We start from the raw sequence: 12,240 nt of genomic DNA, 5'->3' as shown, positions 1-12,240 counted from the left end.
GAATAGGACAATGTATTTTCTTACCTTAGAAGTTCAGAGAAATCATTAAGTATGTTTTCTCTACAGTATCCTTTCTTGAAATTTGATTAGCTGTGTAATTTTTTCATCAGAGAAATGGTTACAGTCTGATTAAGTTATATAGGAGATACCTAAGGGAGACCAGCTGCTATCTTTGACATTAATTTTGTAAGAATTGCAGATTATTTCATCACTAGCTCTCAGCCCAGAGTGACAAATGTTTTCTTAACCTTTGTTTGAGCTGAAAATAAACTAGAAACAATGAGTGAGACTATGTATGTCACTCTAAATTACATAAAGGACTTTTTTAGGTAACAGCTTTATTGAGATATAATTCACATATCATATAATTCACCCAATTAAAGTGTGTGATTCAATAATTATATTCACAGAGTTCTGCAGCTATCACTGTAATAAATTTTAGAACATTTTCGTCACCCTAAAAAGAAACTCTTTACCCTTCGGCAGTTAACCTCCTTAATTCCTCTCATCTCTAACATACACATACCCCTCTGCAGCCCTAGTCAACCACTAATCTACATTCTGTCTCTATAGATCTGTCTATACTGTACATTTCATATAAATGGAATCATACAATATGTAGTCTGGCTTCTTTGACTTAGATTAATGTTTTCAAGGTCTATCTATGTTGCCTCATTGTATCAGTACTTCTTTTTATTGCCAAATAATATTTCATTGTATGGATATACATTTTATGTATCTGTTTATCAGTTGATAGACATTTGGGATAGTTCCACATTTTGGCTACTATGAACTTACCCCGATTTTTTTGTGGACATATGTTTTCATTTCACCAAGAGGCTTTTGTTACTAGTTTTGCTTTATTTAAAAGATTATTCCAGTGAAACTAGTTGTTTAGCATTATATAAACAAAATACTTGCTGGCTTACTGAACTATTTATTTACTTTGTCAGTTCAGTATTTTGTTACTATATAGAAGGCCTAAGTTTATTGTTTTCATTATTAACTTGCTTTGTATGTGTATCTTATCATCTTGTACCTCTTGATTTCCTATTACTATTATCATTACAGTAGTAAAGATTATTCACAAAATTAAGTTTTAATGTGTATTTACCTTAAGGGAAGTGGGCCTGTAAGTCATACGGTTTTTCTGATAATTACAGTGGAAGATAGGCCATGTTCAAAAACTTCCATTTAAGGATTTGCTTTCAATCAAAGCATCCCTTTTATAAATTGCATTCTTTATTTGGACATTATATGACAGATCTTTTTATATGAAATGAAGCAGATGACTTTTCATTTTCCATATTGAATACAGTACAAAAGAATGATTTTGGAATCTCCTAAAACTGCATTGTTTTCATAGTGTGTTTGTGATGCAGTGTTTTCCCTGCATCATAGCAGCAATCATGTTTAACGGTGAATATATAATACAAATTGTACCCTAATCAACATATATAATACAAATCCTACTCTAATCAACTACTTTTGCCCATTGTTTTAGATAATGAGGTGTTTGGATCATTTTTTTAATTATATATTTTTGTTTGGATTGACAGTGGTGGCAAGTTTTCAACACTGCTGCAGAATTTAGGCCCTGAAAATGCTGTGACACTACTGGTGTTTGCAGTAACAGAACATAAAATTCTTATCCATTCCCTACGGCCATCCGTGCTTACTAGTGTGACAGAAGCATTAGTGTCTGTGAGTATCACAGTTTCTTATTGGCAGTCAATTTAGTTTAAACTTAGTTTATTTATATAACTTAAAGCCATTTTAATACTTAACTAAAATTCAGAGAGTAATGAATTTGTGTTTTTTGAAAGCAGTTTTGATTTCCTGACCATTAACTCTAGTTATAATTATTTCATTCATTATCAGGCATTAGGCTTTAGATAATACTTAAAAGACAGTTTTTTGTGTGTGCTGATAAATTATGCTTCAGTGTTAAAAAGCTAAATTCTCTCCTATCTTTTGTTTATCCAAGATGATTTTCCCTTTCCACTGGCCATGCCCGTATGTTCCTCTCTGCCCACTGGCTTTAGCAGATGTCTTGAGTGCACCATGTCCATTCATAGTAGGGATTGATTCAAGATACTTTGATCTCTATGATCCTCCACCAGATGTCAGTTGTGTTGATGTAGATACCAACACTATTTCTCAGTAAGTACATTTTAGTGATTCTACATGTATATTTTACAACTTTGTAGCATATGTATGTAACTGTATATTTTATGATTGTTAAGTAGGATTCTTTTAAGATATATTGTTTTCCTTGTTATGTGGGGTAATCACCGTCTTTGAATCAGACCTTATTATGCGTCAATGGAGTAGATTTAGAGTATTAAAGAAGGTTTTGTTGGAAGGACTATACCTTTCATCCTCAGGCTTTCAATATTTAAGAAACATTTTAATGTTAGGCTTGCTTAGAAATTTAGCCAAAGGGGGCCGGGCGCGGTGGCTCATGCCTGTAATCCTAGCACTTTGGGAGGCCAAGGTGGTCGGATCACCTGAGGTCAGGAGTTTGAGACCAGCCTGACCAACAAGGAGAAACTCCATCTCTACTAAAAATAAAAATACAAAATTAGCTGAGCGTGGTGGCGCATGCCTGGAATCCCAGCTACTCGGGAGGCTGAAGCAGGAGAATTGCTTCAACCCGGGAGGCGGAGGTTGTGGTGAGCTGAGATCGCGCCACTGCACTCCAGCCTGGGCAACAACACTGAAACTCTGTCTCAAAAAAAAAAAAAAGAAAAAGAAAAAAAGAAAAAGAAATTTAGCCAAAGGGAAATTGAGGTTAGAAATAGAAAAAGTTTATTTCCCTTTAATGATATGAGTATAGGTGAAATCACAAATTGAATTGAAACACCATTCTTTGATTAATATTTCAATCCTATTTCTAGTCTTTTATAATACTATTAGAATACTTAAATATAGACTGGGTGTGGTGGCTGATGCCTATAATCCCAGCACTTTGGGAAGCCAAGGTGGACGGATCACTTGAGGTCAGGAGTTCGAGACCAGCCTGGCCAACATGGTAAAACCCTGTCTCTACTAAAAATTCAAAAATTAGCTGGACGTGGTGGCAGGTAATCCCAGCTACTCCAGAGACTGAGGCAGGAGAATCGCTTGAACCCAGGAGGCGGAGGCTGCAGTGAGCCGAGATTGCACCACTGCTTTCCAGCCTGGGTAACGGAGGGAGACTCCGTCTCAAAAGAAAAAAACAAAAAAAAAACAAAAAAAAAACCCTCATCATAGTAAAATAATGCTTTAAAATTTTAAAATAAGTTTTAAATTATACATAATTTCATTATCTTTACACCCTAGGGATGCAAGGGTTTTATGTTTTCATTTCTTTGCACTGAATTTATATGTAAGTTATAGCTATCGGAACTATTTTTAAAACCTTTTTATAATTCTGTATTGTTTTGTGTCCCTTATTTTAAATTTAATCATACTTAATCTATTCAGGGAAGAGGAAATTGATGCACTGTCCACATTGCACCCACAGGACATGTTTATAATAACTATGATTTAGTCTAATAAAGCCCAAAAGCTGGTACAGCTTTTACACTTAAATATGTAAATGTGAAGTAGGTTTTTCTCCTTTTTTAAAAAGAGACGGGGTCTTACTCTGTCACTCAGGCTGGAGTGCAGTAGCATGATCATAGCTCACTGCCAAATTTCTGGGATCAAGCAATCCTCCTGCCTCAGCCTCCCAGGTAGCTAGGACTACAGGTGTGTACCACCATGCCTGGCTAATTTTTTTTTTTTTTTTTTTTTTTTTTTGAGACGGAGTCTCGCTTTGTCACCCAGGCTGGAGTGCAGTGATGCGATCTCAGCTCAATGTAAGCTCCGCCTCCCGGGTTCACACCATTCTCCTGCCTCAGCCTCCCAAGTAGCTGGGACTACAGGCACCCGCCACCATGCCTGGTTAATTTTTTTGTATTTTTAGTAGAGACAGGGTTTCACCATGTTAGCCAGGATGGTCTTGATCTCCTGACCTCGTGATCCGCCTGCCTCAGCCTCCCAAAGTGCTGAGATTATAGGTGTGAGCCACCGCGCCCGGTCATGCCTGGCTAATTTTTTAAAATGAGAAGGGGTCTTGCAGTGTTGTCCCGGCTGGTTTGGAACTCCTGACCTCATGTGATCCTCCCCCCTTGGCATCTCAAAGCATTGAGATTACAGGCATGAGCCACCACACCCAGTTTTTCTCCATTTTTAAGTAAGAGCTTTTTATCTTAAAGATTTTTTTGAAAAAAATTTTTTACTTTTTATTCTTTTGAGACAATGTCTCGTTCTGTTGCCCAGGCTGGAGTGCGCAGTGGTGTAATCTCAGCTCACTGCAACCTCTTCCTTCCAGGTTCAAGCGGTTCTCCTGCCTCAGCCTCCCAAGTAGCTGGGACTACAGGTGTGTGCCACCACACCTGGATAATTTTTGTATTTTTAGTAGAGAGGGGTTTTCACCGTGTTGGCCAGGCTGGTCTCGAACTCCTGGCCTCAGGTGATCTGCCTGCCTCGGCCTCCCAAAGGGCTGAGACAGCCTAAAGCTTTTCAATTTAATTATGAAACCTTAGATTAGTTCTCAGTCTTGTCACATGTCACAACCTCAAGTGCCTAAACCATTAGAAAAGTTTAGCAGAAAATGAGTATTCTGTTTTAAAGCATGCATACTGTCAAAAAGTTTTTATTCATGGAAAGCCTAACCAAGAAAATATGAAATATATTTTATGCATAAAAGCCATTTTACATACGGCATCAATAGATTCAATGATTCTTTACCATCAACATTTCATTCTTTACCAGAACTGTTTAATACTTTTAAACATCAAAGTAATACAACTTTTCCTTGCCAGGTTAATGTTACGTGATGTAATATTTTTTAATTGAAATTAACAGTGGTAAGAGTGTATACTGTGTTTATTATGGTAATAAATTGTATTTTCCACCTTATAATGTCTCTTAATTTGTTAAAAGAATTTTCTCGGCTAGGTGTCTTGACTCATACCTGTAATCTCCACACTTTGGGAGGCTGAGGCAGGAGGATCACTTGAGGCCAGAAGAGACCCCGTTTATACAAAAAATTTAAAAATTAGAAAAAGAATTTTGTCTTCCTACTTACTATTTTTTCTTTCTTTCTTGAAGTTGCTGAGGTCTGAACTCTTTTCTTTCTGCTTTGATCACTAATGAGTTAAAGAATCAAAGAAAGATAAGTTGTTTGTGCTCATGAATTCTTGCCATTACCACCCTCCCAAACCGGTGGAGGACTAGACTAGCGAACTGACAGCTTTCTACTTTCCTTCAATTAGAATTTCTGAAGCCCCAGCCTGAAGTTTGAAAAAAAACAAATCCCAAGTATGGAATTTTTGGTTTATTTTCCCCTTCCCTGTCTTAAGTATATATGATACAGACTATTTTTAAATATGAAGAAATTTCTGAAGAAAGGGAAAGAAATTAATATGTATGTACCAAGTGTAAAGCTACATGTGTAGCCTAAGTTATCTCCTGTTATTCTCCATACTTTGTGAGGTGGTTCTTTTTTTTATTTTTTTTTATTTTTATTTTTTGAGACAGAGTCTCGCTTTGTTGCCCAGGCTGGAGTGCGGTGGCGTGATCTCAGCTCACTGCAAGCTCCACCTCCCAGGTTCATGCCATTCTCCTGCCTCAGCCTCCTGAGTAGCTGGGACCACAGGTGCCCGCCACCATACCTGGCTAATTTTTTGTATTTTTTAGTAGAGACGGGGTTTCACCGCGTTAGCCAGGATGGTCTCGATCTCCTGACCTCATGATCTGCCCGCCTCGGCCTCCCAAAGTGCTGGGATTACAGGCGTGAGCCACCGCGCCCAGCCGAGGTAGTTCTTATTAACCCTTCTGACAAGGAAACCAAAGCTTAGATTTTTAAGCGATTTATCAAAGGGCATATAGCTTATGTTGTCAGAACTGCATTTTAAAGCCATTACTGTTTGACTCCAAAACTAATGCTTCTACCACTAATTATTGGGTAACTATATAATATGTGTATGTCATAAAATAATATAGTAATCTTGTAAGTGGAAGTCATCATGAGTAAATATATATTTACTCATAAGATGATCTTTTTTTATAAGAAGATGATCATAGACCAAACTCAAGTACTTCAAAAAATTCCCTTGCCCAGCCAAGTTTTAGAGGGAAGATATCAAAGGAAAGAGGCAGAAATTATAGCAGTAAGTAACAGTAATTAGATGTGATCAGATGATACCAAGATGTTGTTCATTCATTTACGCCACAAACATATCCCGAGTGCCCTTTTTTTGCTAGGCACTGGGAATAAAATAGCAAACCACATATTCTCCTTTCTCTTAAGACACTCATAATTAAGTCTAGCAAGACAGGCACTATGCAGTGAATGGTAAGACACAGTGGGAAAGCTGTGTTACTGAGTTTCATCAAGAAAATAATTTTAAAAAGTGTTTCTATGTTGCATTCTTACTATAACACAGGATCCTGTTGGTCACATTGTAAATGTAATCACACCTTCACAGCAGGACATCTGCAGTTTGACTTTGCCCTATCTTTATTTTTATTCTCATTTGTGGAAAGATAGAGGTGTGACAAATTCCAAGACAGTCATTTTTGTTCAGCTTAAGCTTTCTTATCCCACTCTTTTTTCTTTGTTTACTTTTCAAAGTGATATTTGCCCTTTTTTGTTCTGTAGGAAGTTTAGGGAATATAAAAAGGTTCAGCAAGTTCCACTACACACCTGTGCTATGTTGTTCTGTGGTGGTTAAAATATGAGTGTTTTACTTTTCTTTTCTTTTTCTATACATTTTTCAAGTTTTCTAAAATGAATATTCATTGCTTTTGAAATAAAAAAAAAAACGATTCAATAAAAAGTAGAGTCAGCTGGTCACAGTGCCTTTTGCCTGTAATCCTAACACTTTGAGAGGCAGAGGCCAGGAGGATTCCTTAAGATGTGGAGTTCAAGACCAGCCTGGGCAACAAAGCAAGACCTCATCTCTACAAAATAAAAATTAGCAGGCTGTAGGGGTGCACGCCTGTAGTCTCAGCTGCTTGGGAGGCTGAGGCCTGCTTGGGAGGACCACTTGAGCCTGGGAGTTAAGACTGCAGTGAGCCGTGATCATGCCACTGCACTCCACCCTTGGTGACAGAGTGAGACGTTGTCTCTCTGGTTTTTTTTTTTTAAAGTGGAGTCATTAAAGCTATCTTTAAGTCCAAATGCTTTGCAATGCTTTATCACCATGCTCTTTTCTACTCCTACCCCATGTATGGTTTAGAGACCAACTGTGTTGTAATTGCTATAATAAAGGAGATTATAGGAGCCTGTCCCAGAAACAAAGATACAATAGTTCCTCCTTTACCCACAGTCTGACTTTCCATGGTTTCAGTTATCTGTGGCCAACTACAGTCTGAAAGTACATGAGTACAGTACAATAAGTTATTTTGAGAGAGAGAGCCCACGTTCACATAACGTTTATTGAAGTATATTGTTATAATTCTATTTTATTATAAATTATTGTTATTGATCCCTTATTGTGCCTAATTTATAAATTGAACTTTATCGTAGGTATATATGCTTGGGAAAAAACATAGTAAATATGGGGTTCTGAACTGTCTGTGATTTCAGGCATCCACTGGGGGTCTCGGAATGTATCCTCTACAGATAAGGGGGAAACTGCTTTATCATTTTTAACGGATATCCTCTTTTATAGTTATATAAGTATTTCACAATATTATGCTTTATTCAAGTAATTTAGTATAATAGGTTATTTCTTTTTTGAAAGAAACAAAAATGATCCTTACTTATACTCTTAGGAAACTAAGAAACTAAGTATTTAAATATACCGAAGTATTTTGATAAGCTCTGTGGATCATGAATTTACTGAAAGTTTTTGTAGTGCTTTTTCTTACAGTATTTAAGAAAAAAACTTATGGTAGGATTTTTCTATTATTTAGGTGTCTAAGCACACTTAAATGGAGATTAAGAGTAAAGATCACCACATTAAGCTTTATGGTGATTAGCAAGATTCCAAAGCAACTGGAATTTACTCAGTATAAATATAAACTTGTGAACTATATTTAATACAAGGTTCTACCCTCATACAAATTAATTTTTGTATATTCAACATGCCCATTTACCCCTGTAGGATTTTTCTCTTGTTAATGCAAATATTTTGTTTTTCATTTTTCATTCAAGGTGTTTAATCTTTTCCCGTTTTTATATATAACAGATATATACCTTTCCCCTCCAAAAGACCATGTAACAAATATATTCCTGTTGTTATTTAATCTTAGAATTGGTGACAAGAAAAATGTAGCCTGGAAGATACTTCCAAAGAAGCCATGTAAAAATCTGATGAACACACTGAATAATTTGCATCAGCAATTGGCAAAATGTAAGTGGATAACTTAATTAAAGGAGGTAATTTAATCTGAAAAAGGGACTCCAATTACTTTGCCTTACTTATAAAAGAATAATGTTTATTTTATCTAGCAGAAAGCGGTTTTACCATTTTAAAGGCAGATGATCATTAAAGCAAAATTTGTTAGAAGATGAATGAGAGATTTATAAAATGTGTATTTTTTTTTTTGAGACGGAGTCTCGCTCTGTTGCCAGGCTGGAGTGCAAAATATGTATATTATATCTACCAGATTTTTATAGAACCATCTTAAAATAATAAAATTCAAAAGGATGTTAAGGTGGTTTATTTTACCGTTACTGAAATACCATGGAAAAAATGTGGGGTTCCACCTTTATATTGTTTTTTTTTTCTCTTTTGAGACACGGTCTTGCTTTGTCACCCAGGTTATAGTGTGTGGCACAAACATGGCCCACTACAGCCTTGACCTCCTGGGCTCAAGTAGTCTTCCCACTTCAGCCTCCTGAGTAGCTGGGACTATAGACACAATGAGGCACTACGCCTGGCTAATTTTTTAATTTGTTATAGAGACAGGGTCTTACTATGTTGTCCTGGGCTCAAGCAGTTCTCCCTCTTCGACTTCTCAAAGTGCTGGGATTACAGGCATGAGCCACCATGCCTGGCCTATTTTTTTCATACACAGAATAGAAAGTTAGTTTTGAAAATCGAAGACAAATGATGTAAACTACATTAGAAAATGCTGATGGTATCAGTGGGGTAAGAGCTTTTCACCTTCAGTGGATCTTAATGCTGTGCTTATCTTTTAAAAATGTTTTTTATTTTTCTGTGTGCCTATCTTAAAGTTTGAAAATCGAAGTTTGCCAATAGCATTAAGAAATTAATCAAAATGAAAATTGATTAGGATATGGAATATTTCTATTTAAAAAGCTTATATGAGAATATATCTTGACTTGTCCAGAATTACTGATAAGGAAAATTAAACCTTCATTTCTTTATCTAATCTTGTTGGTATTATAGCAGATGACCCATTCAGAATCCATAACTTAATACTTATTATATAAAGTACAGTCAATAGTGATATAGCAGTATTTGATTCCTTAAGATGTAGCTGTAGTCTCAACTGCTTGGGAGGCTGAGGCGGGAGGACCACGCGGGAGGACCACTTGAGCCTGGGAGTTAAGACTGCAGTGAGCCGTGATCATGCCACTGCACTCCATCCTTGGTGACAGAGTGAGATGTCGTCTCTTTCTTTTTTTTTTTTTTTTAAGTGGAGTCATTAAAGCTATCTTTAAGTCCAAATGCTTCGCAATGCTTTATCACCATGCTCTTTTCTACTGTTAAGGAAAATTAAACCTTCATTTCTTTATCTGATCTTCTTGGTATTATAGCAGATGACCCATTTATGTAATACACATTTATGTTTAGGTACAACGTAACATAGGAGGTAGCCTACACCCTTGAGGATTCATCATAGTTTATAGTGTAGTTGGAAATAGACATGGATAAAAACAGTATTTACAAAGTACACTTCATAACAAGTAGATGATTCCAAAGTAGCTCATAAGTATTGGGATATTAAACAAATTACATAAAACGTAACAAAATTTTGCCTTATGGAACAAATAAATCATGCATGTAATATCATTTGTTACCTAGTTAATTGCTTTCTAAAAGTGTTTGCACTTCTTTTGAATAGCTAAGAAGCCCAACAGCTATTGTAGCAATATTTAAATATTATTAACATTGGCTGGGCAGGGTGGCTCAGGCCTGTAATCCCAGCACTTTGGGAGGCTGAGGCAGGGAGATCGCTTGAGTCCAGCAGTTTGAGACCATCCTGGGCAACGTGCTGAAACCTTGTCTCTACAAAAAGTACAAATATATATATATATAATATCAATGAAACAGCCCATTCAACTTTTGTGAAAGGCAGAATCTCAAAGGTTAAAACTACAAACATTTAAATAATACTGATAATTAAGGACTCTAACGCTTTATAGCTTCAGAGCACATTCACATACATTCTTTTACGTTACAACTATGAGAATGAGGTTGAAGGAGGCGTATAGTAGCTTCTCACAGATCATACAGTTAACAAGGATGAAGCTGGGATTAAAACCTAGGCTTTCTTGACTGGGCGTAGTGGCTCATACCTGTAATCCCAGCACTTTGGGAGGTCGAGGCAGGTGGATCACCTGAGGTCAGGAGTTCGAGACCAGCCTGGCCGACATAGTAAAACCCCGTCTCTACTAAAAATACAAAAATTACCCGGATGTGGTGGTGCACGCTTGTTGTCCCAGCTACTTGGGAGGCTGAGGCTGGAGAATAGCTTGAACCTGGGAGGCAAAGGTTGCAGTGAAGCAAGATTGTGCCACTGCACTCCAGCCTGGGAGACAGAGTGAGACTCCATCTCAAAAAAAAAAAAAAAAAAAAAAAAATCCTAGGCTTTCTGGTTCCAATGCCTTACGTTCTTCCAGTATTTTCACTTTTTTAGACAATAAGAACTCCTCCAAAAACTCTCGAAGATGATTAATTGTTCCTTATATTTTAAAATTTTGAAGTAATAACAAACTTTTTTCCTGACCCTTTGACATTAGATGCTTCATGACATTTGAATAGAATGTATTTCCTACCCAGTACATTCTTTGACATCACTACAATGTAACCATAAAAATCAGAAAATTAACATTGAGAATTACTGCTGTCCTAATCCTCAGACCACATTCAGGTTTTGCCAGTTATCATAATAATGTTCTTTATAACAAAAGGATCCAGTTCCAAATCAGGTGTTGTATGTAGTTTCAAGTCTCTTTATTTGCCTTTCCTCCTGAACAGTTCCTCAGATTCTCTGCCATCTTTGAAGATTATACTTACCATTGTAGAATTGTCCATGGTGTGGGTTTGTCTGAGCATTCTCATAATAAATACAGGCCACCTATCTATTTTCTTTTTTTTGAGACAGGGTGTCTCACTGTGTCACCCAGGCTGGAGTGCAGTGGCGCGATCACGGTTTATGGCAGCCACAAGCTCCCAGGCTCAAGTGATCCTCCCATCTCAGCCTCCTGAGAAGCTGGGACTACAGACACACGCTATCACACCCAGCTAATTAAAAAAAAAAAAATTCTGTAGAGATGGGATCTCACTATATTGCCATGCTGGTCTTGAACTTCTGGGCTCAAGTGATCCTCCCACTGCAGCCTCCTAAAGTGCTAGGATTACAGATGTGAGCCACTGCACCCGGCCCAGGTCACACATCTTTGACAGGAATATCACAGAAGTGATGCTGTGTCTCTCTCATTGCGTCCTTGTATCAGATCGCACACTATTTTGCTTTGTCCCATTATTGATGAAGATATTCACTTCGATCACTTGATTAAGGTGGTGTCTACTAGACTTCTCTACTATAAAATTACATGTTTACTATCTAATGACTTTAGCATTGAATTGTCCAGGAAGAAGAATTGTTTTTTATATTTTAATCCTTGTGTGTTCTTCCTGCAGGTACTTATATTAAAAAAAAAAAAAAAAAAAAAGGAAAGAAGAACTGTTGCATTTGCCCTGCACCCAGTTTGCACAGGGTAAATGCAATAGTTCTTCTTTCCCTTTTTTTAAAGTCTGTTTTCAATAACTAAGACAAAAACATGAATGAATACAAGAGGGAATGTCACTGCCACTTTGAAAAAGACATATATATGTAATATATAAAATATGTATGTTTTATATATATTCATATGGAAAGAGTGTGAGAGCAAGTATGTGCACATAACATGCAAAGTGGCTGGGCATGGTGCCTCATGCCTATAATCCCAGCACTTTGGGAGGCCAAGGTAGGCGGATCACCTGAGGTCAGGAGTTCGAGACTAGC

At 36.9% G+C, this 12,240-nt stretch overlaps 1 protein-coding gene across 5 annotated transcripts in view; it reads left to right on the top strand.

Moving 5' to 3' along the window:
* The window catches only part of DENND4A (DENN domain containing 4A), a 133,137-nt gene that overhangs the window by 61,172 nt on the left and 59,725 nt on the right, over positions 1 to 12,240 (top strand). For all 5 annotated transcript variants that reach the window (XM_034938962.4, XM_003827976.7, XM_024925734.5 and 2 more), the window contains 3 exons: positions 1,560 to 1,704; positions 1,988 to 2,163; positions 8,293 to 8,393. In XM_034938962.4, coding sequence (XP_034794853.1) covers positions 1,560 to 1,704; positions 1,988 to 2,163; positions 8,293 to 8,393 — 422 coding nt within the window. The remainder of the gene's footprint in view (positions 1 to 1,559; positions 1,705 to 1,987; positions 2,164 to 8,292; positions 8,394 to 12,240) is intronic.

Source organism: Pan paniscus, chromosome 16 (genome assembly GCF_029289425.2).
Source record: "Pan paniscus chromosome 16, NHGRI_mPanPan1-v2.0_pri, whole genome shotgun sequence".
Classification (NCBI taxonomy): domain Eukaryota; kingdom Metazoa; phylum Chordata; class Mammalia; order Primates; family Hominidae; genus Pan; species Pan paniscus.
This window is presented reverse-complemented; position numbering and strand designations above follow the sequence as displayed.